Here is a 17,433-nt window from a genome sequence, read left to right as displayed (position 1 = left end):
GGAGGATTGGCACCAGATGTTAGCTCAAGGCTAATCTTCCTCAAAGAAACCCACAACTAAATTAGGGGGATGAGACTGAGAATTCCCACAACTAAAACTAATTTGGGGGATGTCAGGCTACTTCGCATGAGTCTTCTCTCCTTTTGGTGTCTATTTCCCTGACTGACTAGAATTTCAGTCCTAGCACCCGTGAAAGAGGATCAGGGCTGTAAATTAATTCACTTTCAGACTAAACAGACTTCAAGGCACAAAGCAGGCACTGGTGACAGAAAAGCCCTTACTTACCTGCTGTTTCTCTGTCGGCTGAGGTCAGCTCTCCGTTGATCCCATTCTCTTTGGTATTTGAATAGGTGCCCTGTGGCCCATGCTCTCCAAAGGCACCCTCCTCATCTTCCCTGTATGGGAATCCGTTGGCACTTCGGACAAGTGCTTGCCCTGCCCCGCCTTGATCCTTGATCTCAGGTGGATGTGGGTGTGCAGATGCCTCTGTTAGCTGAGCTGAGGTCCAGTGAGGCGCCTTTGCTTCATCTTTCCGATCATCCGCCATTCTTCAATGCCCTGTGACCCCTCCTGTGATTGGAAAAGGAAAAACAGTAGCCATCACTTTGAGGAAATCTGACCTGATATTAAGAGCACCAAGATGGGGCAAATTTATAGCAAACTCAGTGGTCAGCTATGATCAAAAAACTAAGTTCAATAAACCCATTTTTAATATCAAGAGTTAGCCATGGTTAACACCTTGGTTTTGTAGATCTTTTCTGGCATATCTATTTTAATAGAAGATCATCATCAGTCTACATATACTCTTAAAAAAAAACCTAGTGTTTGGCCTAAGGACACATCTTAACTACCTTTCATTGACATGATGTTGACTACACAGCAGAGTCAAGGAATCCTTCGCTATAGGGAAAACCTGCAGTATGAGAAAATTAGGTAGAAAATGGGGGGGAAAGGAATGGCTGAGGGGAAATGCTGGATTATGGGAAATTACTCCAAGTACTCTTAAAAACACAACTCTCAGTGAAACCTGGAAAAGACAGCAGCCAACATGTTAGCCCTTTCAGTTTCAGGGGCATTCAATTCAAACCAGACATGGATATGCTTTTCCAGATACTGTGTATTAAAAGGAGTTTAGCTTTTAAGACACTGACTGAAGGGCTAGTGAGTAAACCACAGAGCGTCCCGACATCACTGGTGATGTGCAAAGAACTATGTGCACAGAGTGTTTCCTCAGCTGTCAGACGAGGACAACAACGCCAAGTTTATTCGTTTGTTACAAAGTTTAAACAGAATAAAATAAAGGGCTCAGCACAGTCCCTGGCATGCTGGAGGTGGTTGCCACCTTTGTTATTGTTACTATAATTCTAGCACCACACATTATACCACCAGTCATTACATATAAAATATTTTAAGTAGTTTTCCTGGGATTGTTGGCATAGGAACAGAAGTGTGAAAACTTGGCAAATACAATAACAAAAGTTATTCCCCAACCTGACCCCAGATATTGTATAGGACTGAATGAATGTTCCAAAACAGACATGGCAAATGTCTGCAACACGAGAGCCCGAACAGAGAGGTGCATTCTCAGAATTAACCACTCAACGTGTACATGTGAAAACTCAGCTACATCTTTTGTAAGGACCACTCTGCAAGGTTCTAGACTCCATTCTGCCATTATCTTCCAGGCAAATATCAAAGGATCTAATTCGGGAGTCTAAGGATTGTGTTTCTTCTGAGTTATTGTGTCATCTTCATATGTCTAACTGACTAAAGAAATTGTCTAGATTCAAATGGTGACCTTCCGGATCACAACATTTTATTGATAGTGGGACTCTTGGCTCAGCATCCTTATCTTTCCATGCTTTCTTGTCTTTACCAGAACAGCTTACTTAAAATTTCCATATTCTTGTATGGTCCAATCTATTTTTCATGCAGAGTGAACAGTTACAAATAGAAAAAAGTTTCACATAAAGAAGTACGTGCCTTGTTAATGTTGCTTTTTTAAAGAATTAATAGGCTTTTAATGAAACAATATTGATACATTGTCATTAACTGAAGTCCACAGCTTATTTAGATTATCTTAGTTTTTACCTAACACCCTTTTTTTTTGTTCCAGAATCCCATCCAGGATACTACATTACATTTAGTTTTCATATCTCTTTAGGTTCCTCCTGGTTGTGAGAGTTACCCAGTTTTTCTTCGTTCTTGATGACCTTGAGAAATACTGGTCAGCAAAATCGCACGATGGCCTTCTTGGGTGACGTGTTTTTGGGAGGAAGACCACCAGAGGTAAAGAGCTCAAATAAGCTTGAGAAATGCTGAGTTACATGGGCATGTATAATAAGAGCTTTCAGAGAGCTCTGGAGGTACTACTGAATGTTGGAATCTCAGGGAGGGGCAATGATGTGCAAAGCATCCCAACCAATCGGCCACAGAACACTTTTTCTGATGTCATCTGGGAAAAACTTAGGTTTGCACATTAGCCCATGTTAACTGGAGAACAGACATTTGGAAGGTGAACTTCTTAGCGCTGAATGCTCTAAAATTTTGGATTCTTTCTTTTTAATTAACCAAAAGAAACTAATTTGGAAGAAGAAAGGGCTGGCTTACTATGCTGACTTCAAATTAATACCAGAGACACAAATAAAGTGAATTTATCACCTAAAATGCAGAATCTGGCTTCTCGATACAACTATTCAGATATTACTCCTTAGAATGTACACAGATTAAACAGATACCAGTTTCTAATTTGTTGGGTTTTCGAAATGTACATAGTCTAACCATATATTAAGTGACAATAATTTTAGGAGATTTCAATCTAGAATTGGCATTGCTCTGACGACACTACTTTGACAGAAAATACACTTTGGAAAGATTTTCTTCTGCCCTAGGGAAAAGCTGCTAAAACCAAAGGAGACACTATTTGACCACACTTACTTATAATCACAACATGCTATTATTAATTACCCACAGAATAGTAAATTTCATTTAAGTTCCTAATCAATGTTTTAGGGTCACAAATTATCTTCATTCTTCAAAATGATATTACAACCTAGCTAACAGTGATCACAGATTCCTTTAATTTCTTCTTCCTTTTGTATAATATTATTTTTACCTGAATCTCTCTGCAAACTGTGAATGTGGATTAAATAAGATAAGAAGGCTGAGGTAAAGCCAAATCACCTCCACATCTATGAAAGGCAACTTGAGAGGTACCTGGAATTGTTAACCTTCCATTCTTGCTGTGTAAAGGGAAGATTCTCCTCTTTCCATAGCCAAAGATCACACATCCTAACGTTGGAGACCTGCCACACAATCTTCTTTTGAAGAAGCAAACTGAGGAGCTACGTGAGCCCTCCTCGCTGTCCCTCCCCCAAACGCCAAGCTTGATAACGTGAGCAAAGAAATTCCTGAGTAAGTTTAAAAAGATCTACAAAGTCCAAGACATTGATTTACAATTTATAACAAATTACAATGGAATCTTAGATGCTTGGGCTAAACACAAATACCACTGAAGATACAGCTACCTGAATATGGATTTTTTAAAAAGAAATCCAAGAAGTTCAAATTTCGATTTTTATCAAAATGAGATCAGGGCTCTATATTCTTCCCAATTAAGATAGACAGTTGGAGAAAAAAAGCTAAGAGAAGATCTTGTGCCATCAGAAATGTTAGTTATGGACTTGAGTGGTGAACTTCAATCTTTGCTATCCTTTGCTATTAAACAATTTCCTCTTGATATCGGAAAGCTGTTTAAGGACAGACTTATTTCTTCCTTCATCGAAATTTCAGCTTTTAAAATTCCAGTTCTTAAAATTTCAGTATTTTCCCTCAATAAAACCTTAGGTCTGGTTCTCTCAGTCTAACGCGCCTCAGGAAGAGCATGCATGCTTTCAGCCCAGCTGTTGACCCAATGAACACTGCTACTCTCTGCTTCATTTCACTGATGGATAATTATGAAAAAGCAAGATTCTTCAGTGTTTGACAATCTGTCAACCTTTGATTCCAATGAAATGAACCAAACTGTATGATTAGGTATTGATCAGATTTCAAACTTATTGAAGATTCAACCTGTATTATCTTATATCGTCATAATAAATGCCACTATAACCAGAATGAAAACAGTCTTTCTACAGATTAAATTCCAAGTTGAAATGGTATATGGATTAATACCTGTCTATTTAATATACGTAAAATTCTTCAGTTTTATTTTTAGATAGACTTAATGTAACCTGTCTAATGTTGCAGAGTAAAATAAGTTCTTCTCCCCATATTGATTAGAAGGTTTTAGGACCGTGAACAGAAGCCTTACAAGTAGCCAAATCTCTTAGATAATTCTAGTTAAGAAACACCAAGGAAGAGAAAGGGACAGAGAAAGCAAGTAAAAGAGTGGAAGGACCAACAATAACAAAAGAACAGAAAAAAGGAAATATCCAACTGAACACAAAACATGCCTATCATGGCAAAATTCAATTCATGCTTTGGGACAAATAGATTCTAATTTTCAATTACTTAATAGAAAAGTTTTTGTCTAATATGATAATGTAGGCTCTTGGAGTCTCATTTTGTAGCTTATGGGTAGGTCTGTCAGTCAGTACTGCTATTATTTATCAGATTTCTAGAATATTGATTACAACCTCAATAATTAGATTTCTACTATATTGAGATTCTCTTGTATTTAAATGTATCTGCTTTAAAAATTTTCCAGGCCTAAGACTATAATGGTCTATGTTTCAAAACACTGTAATTTTACTTGAGCATCTGTCCAGATACTTAAGTAAATTCCTATTTTGGTGTGTGTGAAAAAAATCTGGACTTGTCCACAGGCAACCCAAAAGCCTACCGCTGAGTCTGTAAAACCACTATTGAAAACATTGTCTCTTGTGCTATGATTGTTCTTTGCAAAAAGATAGATACAACAAATTAATTTATATTGGAATTTAGAAATAAGATGTATTTTGCTGATTTCTGATATTTCGTAGACAATCAGGTAATCTATCTGTCCCCACATTTTCCCTGAATTACCAGGAACTTTAATGCTTAGCTGTAGTATTTACCTCATTCTAAATCTTTGGTACTGTGTTGTTTCTTATTTTATATATAATTTAATTATAAAACATCATCAAATCTTTTCTCAAATCAGGCAGAACATATATTATAAATGAATAATAACTGTGCCTGTTGCCTTCCAACATTTTACTTTAGGGTATCATTCTTTTGAGAAAATTATATAGTATTATTTAACACACAATAGCTCTCATGTTATCCTTCATGTGTATAAAGTGAATAAAATACAAAATAGACATCAATCTTTTCCATGAAAAATGTTTTTAAAAACCTTACTTAACATTCTAGGTATTTTAGGTAGGTTTTAGGTTAAAAAACTCTAATGAAAATATAATTTCTTGAAAAAAATAACATTATTTTGCTTTTCAAAAAAGCAATTCTCCTTTATCCATCATCCCCAGAACTGTCTTTTAATTACCATCCAAGCAAATGTTGCTAATAAGTGAATGATAACTTTAAAATGACAAAGGACTTATTATTTTGGAGGTGGCCAAATAACACACTTTTGTTGGTTCTAAGGAACATAAAACATATGCACACACTAAAACTTAATGTGTTTAAAGTCTAAAAAGAGAAGCAATTTCATCTGGACCTACAGCTATCATTGGACTGCCTGCATATTGTACATAAAAAAATAGTTTGATATGTTCTCATAGTTCTTGTATTTTCTATTCTTTAAAGCAAGTAGCAAATAAATATATTTATTTAAGTGACCAAACAGTAGTTCCTGAGCACATACACCCTGAGGGCTTGCAGATATGAGAAAATAAGGTACAGCTGTCACATTTCTTCCACTGTTGAAAGGGAAGAAATAAGAAGGGAGCAGAAACACTCGGAAGAAAATGTCCCTGACAGTTCTGCTGTTTTTCTGAGCTACTGATAAATTTCTTTTCTCAGAGCAAATCCAGGGCTAAGGATGTAAATCAGAGATACATTTTACTAAAAAGAAACCATTTTCTAATTTTCTACCTACTTAGTTGGAAATTTTCTTATTTTTCCTTCAAAGTATGGAAACGGTTGGGCAAAAGTAAGATGCACACAACCAAAACATGACAGTAATATACAAGCTAACCAAAGAGCCATTTAATCACAAGTTGGATTTAAATATTTGTTGAATATTGAACGAATTAATTGTCAGCTTCCTACCTCCAGATAGACACAGGCAAAAAAGGTTCTGTTAGCTATGGATGTTTGGCCAACACACGTCAACTGGTGAGAGGAGAGTGGTTTTGAAACCTAGTTTTCAGTCACAGTAGAAGAATTGGGACCCAAATTCTAACTCCATTAAGAGCCCATGAAAAATAACCCCAAGTAGAACAAACTACTAGACCTGAAAAAGTCTTAGAATACATAACAGAGACCACGTGATATAATTTTCTTTACCTGTGAGATCATTTTGGAGATGGATGTCAGGTAATAGGCACGGTGTCAATGTGTGGTAGATAATTCTAAACTAGTAAAGCTCTCAAAGAAGTAATTCAATGATTTAATATCTAGATAATTGAGATGTGTGCTGAAAATGTCATTTAGTACAGCAGAACTTTTTCCCTCAGGATTCTCATATTACCACGAACCTCATTTTTTTTTCTTAGAATTACAATATTAGAAAGATCACAAAGCACAGAGATAGTCCCTGGTTACAGTTACTACTAGGCAGCATCAAATACTCTCAAAAACTGGCAAAAGGGGAAACAGTGAAAGCTTAGAAAATCTAAAGGAAAAATACATTGTGCCAGATAGGCACGCCTCCATTTTCATAATGTGCTTGGCACAGACAGTTCTAGAATGTTTTCTATAAATCCTGCTCTGTCATCACGTAATGTGCCAGTTCAATAAAAACATTGTGAGGATAATTTTATACTGCTACGTATCCAAGAACGGACAAGAGACTAAAACAACTAGTTATATAACACAATTAAGCACACGAATATTGTTTCCTTTTTCCATGTAGGTTCCATTACATCTTATACTATTACTATGCATACCAGCAATACAAAACAGAAACTTTGTTTTCGTCCCTAACAACATTAGAAGTTTATATAGAATCCACACCTTTATTTATAAATGCTGAGGAGTTCTAAGCTTAAATAGTTGTTGACTAACTTCCTATCACCCTGCATTCCTTCTCTTTGTCTTTTATGCAAAACTGAGGGAAAAGTTCTTGATGACATGAAAAGTTAAGTTGGAAATCTACATATTTGTTTCATGACTTCTCCGCTCTTTTCAGGTTGACTGTAAAATACCTACAAGGATGACTCAGTTTCATCACACATCATGACTAATAAACAATTCATATGAAGAGAGTTGGTGTGTGCATAATTATTTCTGATGATGATGGACACAGAGTACACAACAAGCCAGTGTTAGGTTATTGGTAGAATTATATGAGATAATACAAATAACGCATAATTCCAGGCAAGCTGGAAGTGCCCAGTAAATGCTACCTATTATTTGTTATTATTTTATGGCTTTTACGTGAACATTTTTAGCAATAGGATTCAGTGCATGGCTTGTCCCATACTGAAAAACTGAGGCTAGAGAAAGTAAATTATTGGACCAAGTTAGACATTTCCAGGGAGATTTGGAATGAGAAGGCAAATCTACTAACATCCATTCCATGGCCTGCTCTTTCACCAAGCAGGGAGATAGGAAGAATGAAGTTGGAACCAGAAAGAGAATCCAATCCAGATAATAACACTAACTTCACAAATGGTCCTATCGATAACAATCTACCCTATTAAACTGGGTAAGGTGCTTTCTGTGACCATGGTGCACAACTTATACTTCACAGCTATGTATTACTCCTGAGCTCCTTTTCACACTACATAAGAGGACTAATAAATATCTCACATACATAACAGAAATAAATAATACTTAAAATGCTCTAAAGCTTTAGCCTTTCCTGAAGATATTTAAGTAAGGAACCTACACTTAGGTACTGGGGATATGTTGAAATAAGTAATAGATTTCCAACCAGAAAATTAAGGTTGAACCCTGGCTGTCCCGCTTACTGGATGCACAAACTGAGACATGACACTACACCTGAGCGTTGGTTTCATGAGCACAACCAACTACTGAACCACCGAGGAGGTAAGTTCTGATCCCTACATTGCAGTTTTCTTTTACTCTATAAGGAGAAATTCAAGCATCATAATTTCAATGAAATTTTCCTTAAATAAGCATAAATTTAAGCATCAGGATAAAAAAAGAGGAAAACTGTGATTTGGATTTTGAGAATTAATGATTTTGTTTTAAAGTTTTTCCAGTTTGAAATCTGACTCCAGACCTGCCAGACTTTATCCAGTGTCACAGAACAAAACACTGTAAGAGGAAGTCTTCTTTGGGTACAAATCTGAGGAATATACAATAGAATGACAGATATGTCAAAGGAAAAATTAGGTTGTAAGTATTGCATCGCCACCAAATGAAGATCCTTTAGTTCCAGAGACCTGAGATCCACATTATGGGGAAGGCTGGCTGGGCATTAAAGTGGCTACAATCTAAAAACAACATTAAGTCCTTGAGGACAAGCCACTTCAAGAGATTTCCCTATACAAGGTGGGAACAGGCCCATGACCCAGGGGAACTTGGAGGCTGTGCTCTATATCACAAAATAAGATGCTAGAATTAAAAACAAAAAACAAAGAAACAAAATCCAAAAAGTTGGAGAAGAAAATGGCAATTGTGAAAAGAAAAAAAAAGGGATGGAGAATTAGAAGTCAAGGATGTATAAAGCATAAATTCAAAAACTAAATACTTTATGGTTTTCCATGAACGGGATCTGCATTAGCTATTTAAGACAGAAGGAAGGATGAAGGAATTCTAAGTTCTCTTTCCTGCCACTTCATCTTTTGATGAGCAATTCTCCCTCCACAAATGCAAGCCTGTGTCGGAAGCTCTGCCTCTTAAGATGTTTAGATTAAAATCTTATTCCAAGTATAGTAAGTGTACATGGACTTACAGCACAGTCACAGCACTTGTTTTCTGCATTTCTTTGAACTTAATGCACTCCTTGTCAGTGGACGCATTGAAGCAGAAGTTGAATGTCCATCCTATCATGAACATTATAGAATCAATTTTGGTTTTTACTGGTGGGACGCTGGCCAATATGACTGCTAAAATGCCTTCCAACTCTAAGATTACAAATGTAAATTCATTAAACAATTAATTGTTTCAAAAATGTCCCCAAAACCTTAATGGGAAGGCTCTGTGTAGCACAGGGAATGCATGGGGATACAAGAAAAAATATACAGCCCTTATGCTGAAGGAGTTAAGAGACAAACTGACAACAAAAATACAGTGTGCAACCTGCTGCGATGCAGATAAGGACAGGAAGTTGTAGAGGCACGTGGACAACTCCTACCACACTAGGAAGTCAAGGAATACTTCCTGGAGGAGGTAACACCTGAGCTGAGACTAAAGGACAGGAAGGAGTTACCCAAAGAAAGGAGGGGAAACTTTCTAGGAAGAAAGAGACTGGATGACCACAGCCTATGTTATTTTTGACTTGGGCTAGGAAACACCTTCCAGGAAGATATCATAACGAGCACTCTTTTGGCATCCCAAAACCCCAGTTTTCATTCTGTGTTAGACATTCCCCCCAATTTTGTCTGTCTTCCTCCGGAGGCCGTGAGCTCTTGGAGGGGGAGCTGTGTGCATTTTACCTCTGCCCCTCCAGCACCGGGTACAGTGTGTAGCACAGAGTAGGCTCAACAACAAACGTCTGCTAAACGGATGAGGGAGGAATGTGTGTAAAGCACAAGATTGTTCACTATGGTCCAAAGTGAAGTGGGACATGGGGAAATGAGGCTGACAGGCAGGGAATGGCAGAATCTAAAGGGAGGTAGGAAGCCACGCCTAGACTCTGTCCTGAAGGCCATGGGGCTCCCACAAAAGATGTGAGAGAAGAGAGTGGCATAACCAAGTTTATTTTTTAGAATGATTGATCCAGCAACAGCATTAAAAGTAAACTGGAAGGAGGGATGACTAAATAGAGAAGAATCTCTCAGAAAGTCGCTCTAGGAAAGGAGCGTGCAGACCTGGACTGTGGTAGCGTGACTCGGACTGAAACGAGAGGCCAGATTCTATGTTCAAAAACTTAGTTAATTAAAACAAAACTTAACCCTCTTCCAACAGATGGCCTAATAAATTAAAGTTTCTCTGTTTTATCTATCTTTCTGTCATCTACATACTTACATACCTTCTATCCATCTGTTTGCTGTGAGGAGAATGAGAAAGTATCACATTTTGTCCTCTTTTGACAGGTATTTACCATATTATTTTCTTGAGTTTACCGTGTAGTCCAGTTACATCTCATGTTCTGAAGAGTTTCTTTTTGTTAAACTAGACAGTCTTAGGGAATATTGATTGATTTTTGATGAACAATGCAAAATGGAATTCTTTTGTTTGGTGTTGTCCAGCATGAGCCCCATGAGGTTCTTTGAGATGCCACTTTCTTTTTGAGATGTGATGGCAGGTTACAGAGACACATTAGCCTAGTCGGATCTGCATTCACCTGATGAGATGTTGAAGTAAGGAAATGGAGAATGTTGAGAAAAAGACAGAGAGCCTAAATGACTGAAAAATTGGGCTTAACAAGCACGCATTGAGACTTTATTTAATTTTCAGATCCTTAGCAATCATCAATTTATTTATCATGCTTTCTAGAATCTTACTCAATAAACATTTATTAAATACAAGCTTTATACCAAGGATTCTGTTAGGCACTAGGAATATAGTGATGATTAAGATATGGATTCTGGCCACAAATAGCTCACACTATACTGAGGAGGGCAGATGTGTTTGAAAAATATATGTTACAAGATAACACAGTAAATGCAATACTAAAGGACACCACAGGTGCTACGTGAATATAAACCTTCTGAGTGATATATTTAAAATAAAGTGGATGGACGCAAAATATTTGTATTACATACTAATACATGTTAATACATATTAACATACTAAACTACTACATCCATGGAGAATCCAAAATCTAGTTAATTATATCAAATGCTAATTTTCTTCTAGAGAAAGGTGAAATATGAGTCATATAAAAGTAAAGTATGATTCACATAAAGCAGATCAATTTCTTTTCTCATTCTTTTTCTTTTTTTGAATTTAGGGCAGGCTATGTGCTATGTGGGCTGTGCCACTGCTGGCTGTAATTGTGACTCAGGGGAATTCTGAGTTAAGTTGAAAGTAACCTTGCTCACTATATCGGATGAGTTGGGCCAAAAAGGAAGCACACAGAATCCTCATCATTTGGAATTCCCTCATAACTCAGGTCTGATCCAATTGGGTCAGTCTTCATATACTGTTTGATTTATATCTTTCAGCAGATATATCTTTGTGTACCCTGGAGTAAACTCTAGAAATCGGGTCAATTTTTATGGCTTGCTACTTCTATTCTGCTAACCTTCTGGGGTGATATGATATGACATAAATTGTTAAATCCTCCAGGCCTAAAATATATGTAATTAGTCTGTGTTTATGAGATGGGAAAAACTGAGCTAGAAAAAATATTTAAGTAAACAAATATGCACCATAATTGATTTTTCTACCAAGACAAATATTCTAGTGTCATATGTAAAAGTCTTAATGTACGTAAAGGGATGGAGGTGGCAATATTCTATTGTGGGCTGGTAGGTAAAACATTTTGATATAAAAATAGACCCCATCATTGGCAAATCAGGCAAATAGGACCTGGCTAAAAGCAAGTAAAAACATGATTTGAAATGTAAAAAATGTTAAATTAATTTTGAAATAAAACACATTACTAGGAAAGTCATAAAAATTTTGAGGAGGTATATTAATTTTTAAAATATATTCATTATGTAATGCTTACCTTTTAATTAAACCCAATACATTTTAACACTTTATCTTAACCATTGCGTTGACAAAGCACAGGAACTTTATGTTTTTTTAATGGCAATAGGAGAAGGGGAGAGAAGGTGACAGAAGAGGCTGATGAGAAACTTCTGGGCAGGTTAGAGGTGTTATAGGTGATAGCATCTCTGAAAAGTAAAAAGAGAAAGTGCCACTGTGGACTGCTACTTGCCTTCCTGGGATTCCAGATGTACTGAGGCAAGAAGAACAGGGCAGCTTAAACCTCCTTCATTCAGGTAGGTGTTGTCTGAGCTTTTGTTTGGCGCTCTGAGGTTTTTAGATTTTTAATCTACAAACCCAAGAATTCACCTTAATGTTTTTATAGATGAAATGAACAGAAAAATCTGGAGAATCTTCTTGTCTCTGTGACTGTTAACCTCTAAAACATTTTTTAAGATTCTTTTCAATTCCATGCTGAAGAACTTGAGTACCAAAGTAAGTCTACAGACAAAGAAATGGCTTGTCAACCATGGGCCAACGAATGGACTTTTTTTTGGCTTCTCTTTAAAGGCTCTATTGAAACCTATTGTTTCAAAACAATGGTTTTTGTTTCAAAACAAAGAAAAGATCACAAATCTACTTAATAAGGTTCCTCAAAACCCTTAGACATTGATAATTACAATGAGAAATGTTTTTCTTATTATATCTGAAAGCCTACAAAGAAAGTGATGGAGACTATGACATCAGATTAGAGGACATGCAGGATGGGACTTTCAGAGCACAGCTCATAGATCTCTACTTGGCCAAACCAAGTACCCGTAGATTACTCATCTCCAGTAGGGCCAGTCCTCTTAGACCAGATGAGACTACTGAAGAGTGTCTGACAGAAACAGGTGGAAAAAGCAATATCTTCACCCAACGAGGTATGGGACCAAAAGAATTTGCTTATTTGATTTTTTGAAAACCTTTTATTTCAGCTAAAGTAGGAGATAAATCAAGGGGAAAAAATCTTCCAAATTTAGGTTAGGAAGTTCAGAGTTAAGCTATGCAAAAATATGTGAACTCCAGATGGGACTAAAAAACTCAGTGATATAAGAATATTCTAGAAAACTGCTTTTCTCTAAGAAAATGGCGATTAACAACTGTCTTTTACCTTCATATGGAGATCTGTATTTCCAGTGGGCATTTTGGTTGAGAATTTCTAAGCAGCAAGATTTAATTTCATCCTTTTTCTCTGTTTTATTTATAAAAATAAATTAGAATAAAATATAAAACCCAAACTATCCTCCATGTCTGGCATTTTAATCACAGAGGGAAAGGGAAACAGACATTTCAGTAAAACATAAATTTTTTTTGGTAAACTCAGGATATGCATAGCTATATCTCCTTTGATGTACCATAGACCTTAAAGGTAAAGGAAACCAAAATTTCTTAGGAAAGAATAAAAGTCTTTTCAGGAATAAGTTGTAAATAAGATAGAGACTATCCTCACTTATCCTTAGTAAAATTAAAAAAAAAAGTGAGGCAAGTGCCTTAAGCATGCGCAGTACAAGAAAGAAATATGAGATTAGAAAATTCTCTCTTCTGATGGTGAAATTTAACAAGATTTATTGAATGCCTATGTTGTCATAGGCATGGTTTCAGATGCTGAGAATATGCAAATACTAGCAAGACTCAATTTTTGGTCTTAGGTACTATTGAGAGAAACCAATATGTCAACATATAGTTAGATGATAATATGATAAATGCTTTAATAGAGGCAAAAAGAGATTCTATGGAAGATCCTAAGAAATCAGAAAAGTCATGGAAGATGAGAATGGCATAACTTGCTTTCAACCTTGAAAGGCATTCATGATGGACAAGGGCATAATTCTACACAAACAAAACAGCAACACAAAGACATGGAGGTATGAGAACTAGACATACTGGAAAACATTAAGGATGTTTCAGAATACCAGAAACAGGAGTAGTGGGAAATGCTGCCTAGAGGCAAGTGTCCAGATGATGAAGCATCTTGTCTGTCAGGCTATGGTAGTATAAATTTTATCATTGTTAACAGTAGATCACTGAGAAAGGTCAAGGAGATGAATGATGATATGAGACAGAGAAAGGGGTGTAGAAGGTTATGATCAGAAACAGGAAAATTAGATAGATGGTCAATCATGCAATAATCAATGCATATAAGAGTTTGAATTAAGCAGTAGTAGGGGGATTTGAGATGGAGGGAAGATATAAGATATTTATTCTGAGACACAGGGAGGTCTCTCAATGTGCCACAGGTCATACAAAATCCCTATCCTCAGGAAAATTACATGTTAATGAGGTAATCACACAATAACCAAACACCTAATTAAAATACAAAACTTAATATGAGAATATCAATTTGTTGAATTATTAAATTAATATCTCATATTTAATATGGTTAATATAAAATTTGAAATGAGAAGAAGATAGCAAGGCAAGAGGAAGGCACTATTTTTGATAGGGTACAACTTGGGTACGGGATCCCACACGACCTGGCTCAGCTCAGCTCTCATAGCAGTCTTCCTGTATCTTACTCTAAGTCAGTCTCAAACTCACTGCCTCCTCAGCGCCTCTAGACGCACAGCACTGCACCTTCTTGGAACATGCTTATCCAGGTTCTTTGCATAGCTTGCACTCTCCACATCATTTGAGTCTCTCCTCCACGCTCACCTCCTCAGAGATGCTTCCCTGACCACCCTATCAATGTAAAGCATGGTGACTATAGTTAATAATAATGTATTATATACTTAAAAGTTGATAACAGAGTAGATCTTAAATGTTTTCACCACAAAAAAAAGAAACGGTAATTATGTGGTGTAATGGAGGTGTTAGCTAATGCTAAGGTGGTAATGATTTTCCAAAACGTAAATGGGTCAAATCAACACACTGTACACCTTAAACTTACACATCGCTATATGTCAGTTATAAATAGAGCTGGAAAAAAAACGTATAATGAAAAATCCTTGCAGGACTTTAAGCAGGGTGGTAATGACTGTTTAGAAGACCATATGGGGGCTGGCCTGGTGGCATAGTGATTAAATTTTCGAGCTCCACTTCAGTGGCCCGGGATTCCTGGGTTCAGATCCCGAGTGCAGACCTAGAACCGCTCGTCAAGCCATGCTATGCCGGCATCCCACGTGAAATAGAGGAAGATTGGGACAGAAGTTAGCTCAGCAACAATCTTCCTCAAGCAAAAACAGGAAGACTGGCAACAGATGTTGGCTCAGGGCCAATCTTCCATATGGCTGCTGTGTGGGAAATGGAGCCCAGCAGAGCAAGAGTGGAAACAAAGTCCAAGGAGGAGGCTACTGTAGTCGTCAGCTGAGAGACGACGGTGCTCTGATCACCAGGGTGCTAAGAGGATGAGAAGTCCGTAGCTTCTGCATGCCAGAAACAGTAGTTGCATGATAGGCTTATCATGACTCAAAACTATTGTGAAAAACAAAAATTGGAAGAGTTTTCTACATATTTTCCACATGCAAATATTTTAAATCATGTAATATAGTTACTCAGCTCAGTGATGAGAAAACTATATAAAATTACATAAAAACTATACATCAATATGTTACTTCCCTACAGAGCTTCATTGATTTCACCGAAGAATTTTGCAGTGTATATTTAAATGAACCATAGACATATGTGTGTATACGTATATTATATATGAGTGTGCATGTATATTATATTATCTTATTAAATTTTTAAATTTCTCTTGCTTTTAAAACAAAGTTTCCTTTAGAATTCTTAGGTTCCAAAAACAAGACCCACTCCAGTAGTAAACATATGCCAAAAGGGATACACAAGCCTGAAACAAAAGCCTCAGACCCTGCTGCCCAGTGGCAGCAACTTTCTAGTGCACAGGAGTCTGTCTTGGAAAAGGACCTGTGATAGTTTCGTCCCTTTGCTCTTTATTCAGGGTTGAGTACTACCGGATCTTTCCCAGGGCTCTGTTCACAATGGTTTGAAAAGCTTCAAGCTCTGGCACCCCCTCACTAAAGTATTTGCCCTAGTGATTTCTAATTTCTCTTAAACAGACTGCAACTGCTTCAGAATCAGCTTGCCTTCTTCAGTAATCACTGAGCACACGGTATGACTGGAGTCCTTGACATTCACTTAAAAAAAGGGCAAGTCGTGGGTGAGCAAAGAAAAAGAGTAAAAGAGAATTAATTGCAAAAACTTAGCAGGTTTAGGTAAACCACTATACTTCTCAGGAAGACGGAGCCGACAGAGACACTGAGGAGGAGGCAGCCTGCAGCTTCAGCCCTGCTGGATTTCTGCGTCATCTCTCATTCTTCTCAGACAGGCTGACACGTCAAACTGCCTTTCCCCATATACTTATAGAAAAGGCCAGCTTTATTAGGGTTTCTTCATTTTAAAATGCTCTCTGATGCCATGAGAACTTGATTAAATTGCTGCCTACTCTCAAAGTGAAAAGGAGTTTTAACCTTCAAGGAAAATCTACTGATCATACACTTACCGCAATGCAGTATTTTCACAAAACCCAAGCGTTCTGCAGTCATAGGAAACCAAAGCTCCGTGATAAAACTATTTAGCAGACAAATTGATTTTGTAGACTATTTAGTGAACAGAATGGCTTTTATACAACACTGTGACACAATATTCTATTCATATGAAATAACCAGATGTACTGCTACTCTTTCATATAAATAGCAAATTTACTACCGTGCAAATAAACAGTACCAATGGAACAAATACAAAATATGATGGAAGCCCATATATGATTATTTATGAGTTCATCAAAACACCAAAATTCTTTAAAAACTTTTGAAAAGATGCAATTGTGAGTTTTCTCCTTAATATTTTACCTTTACTTGTTATTTTCTTTAAAAGGCCATATCCTTCTTGAGTTCAAAATGAGTTTTGACCATCTCAATTCACGTATTTTTATAATGAATTTTAGAAATTCATCAAAGTACAAATATTTATTTTGTTCCTCATGGAACATTTCTATGTCTATCAATTGATCAATTGATTCATTTAGAAGAAGTTATTGAAGAAAATCAAGAGTGCTACTAGGCACTACGCTTTTTTTTAGCCATTATCCTTTTGGACATAATGCTTATTTCTATAAGGAGGGTTTTAAAAATATCTTATTTATGTACGACTGTAAGAATTAACCTTGATAAATGGATGCATCTACTACACTTACCATTTTAGCATGATACTGAAATTATGATTCACATTTCTATCTCTGTCATATGATTGGTACCTATTCTAAACAGGGTTTGAGTTCTTTGATCCAAATGTTCAAGTACATCAATTCTGCAGACAGATTCCCCCCCCGTCTAACAGAGCCTGCAGCAGTTGGCCAAAACCTTTCTTCTTTGTCCTGACACGCTGTTCTGTTTCTGAACCTCCCTTGCAGTTAGCTGTGTCACAGAACTCAGCTCTCACCACTGGCATGTGAGCAGAAGTGATTAAGGCCGCTTCTAGATTTGGCTCACATACAACTCCTTGGTCGCTGCCCTTTTACCATCTGGATGGAGACAATGACAA

At 36.8% G+C, this 17,433-nt stretch overlaps 1 protein-coding gene across 39 annotated transcripts in view; it reads right to left on the bottom strand.

Annotated features, from left to right (window-relative positions):
* MAP2 (microtubule associated protein 2) overlaps positions 1-17,433 on the bottom strand; it is a 301,478-nt gene that overhangs the window by 88,520 nt on the left and 195,525 nt on the right. For all 39 annotated transcript variants that reach the window (XM_070270406.1, XM_070270377.1, XM_070270401.1 and 36 more), the window contains one exon: positions 286-570. In XM_070270406.1, coding sequence (XP_070126507.1) covers positions 286-547 — 262 coding nt within the window. In that variant the 5' untranslated portion in view covers positions 548-570. The remainder of the gene's footprint in view (positions 1-285; positions 571-17,433) is intronic.

Source organism: Equus caballus, chromosome 6, assembly GCF_041296265.1.
Source record: "Equus caballus isolate H_3958 breed thoroughbred chromosome 6, TB-T2T, whole genome shotgun sequence".
In the NCBI taxonomy this organism is placed as follows: domain Eukaryota; kingdom Metazoa; phylum Chordata; class Mammalia; order Perissodactyla; family Equidae; genus Equus; species Equus caballus.
This window is presented reverse-complemented; position numbering and strand designations above follow the sequence as displayed.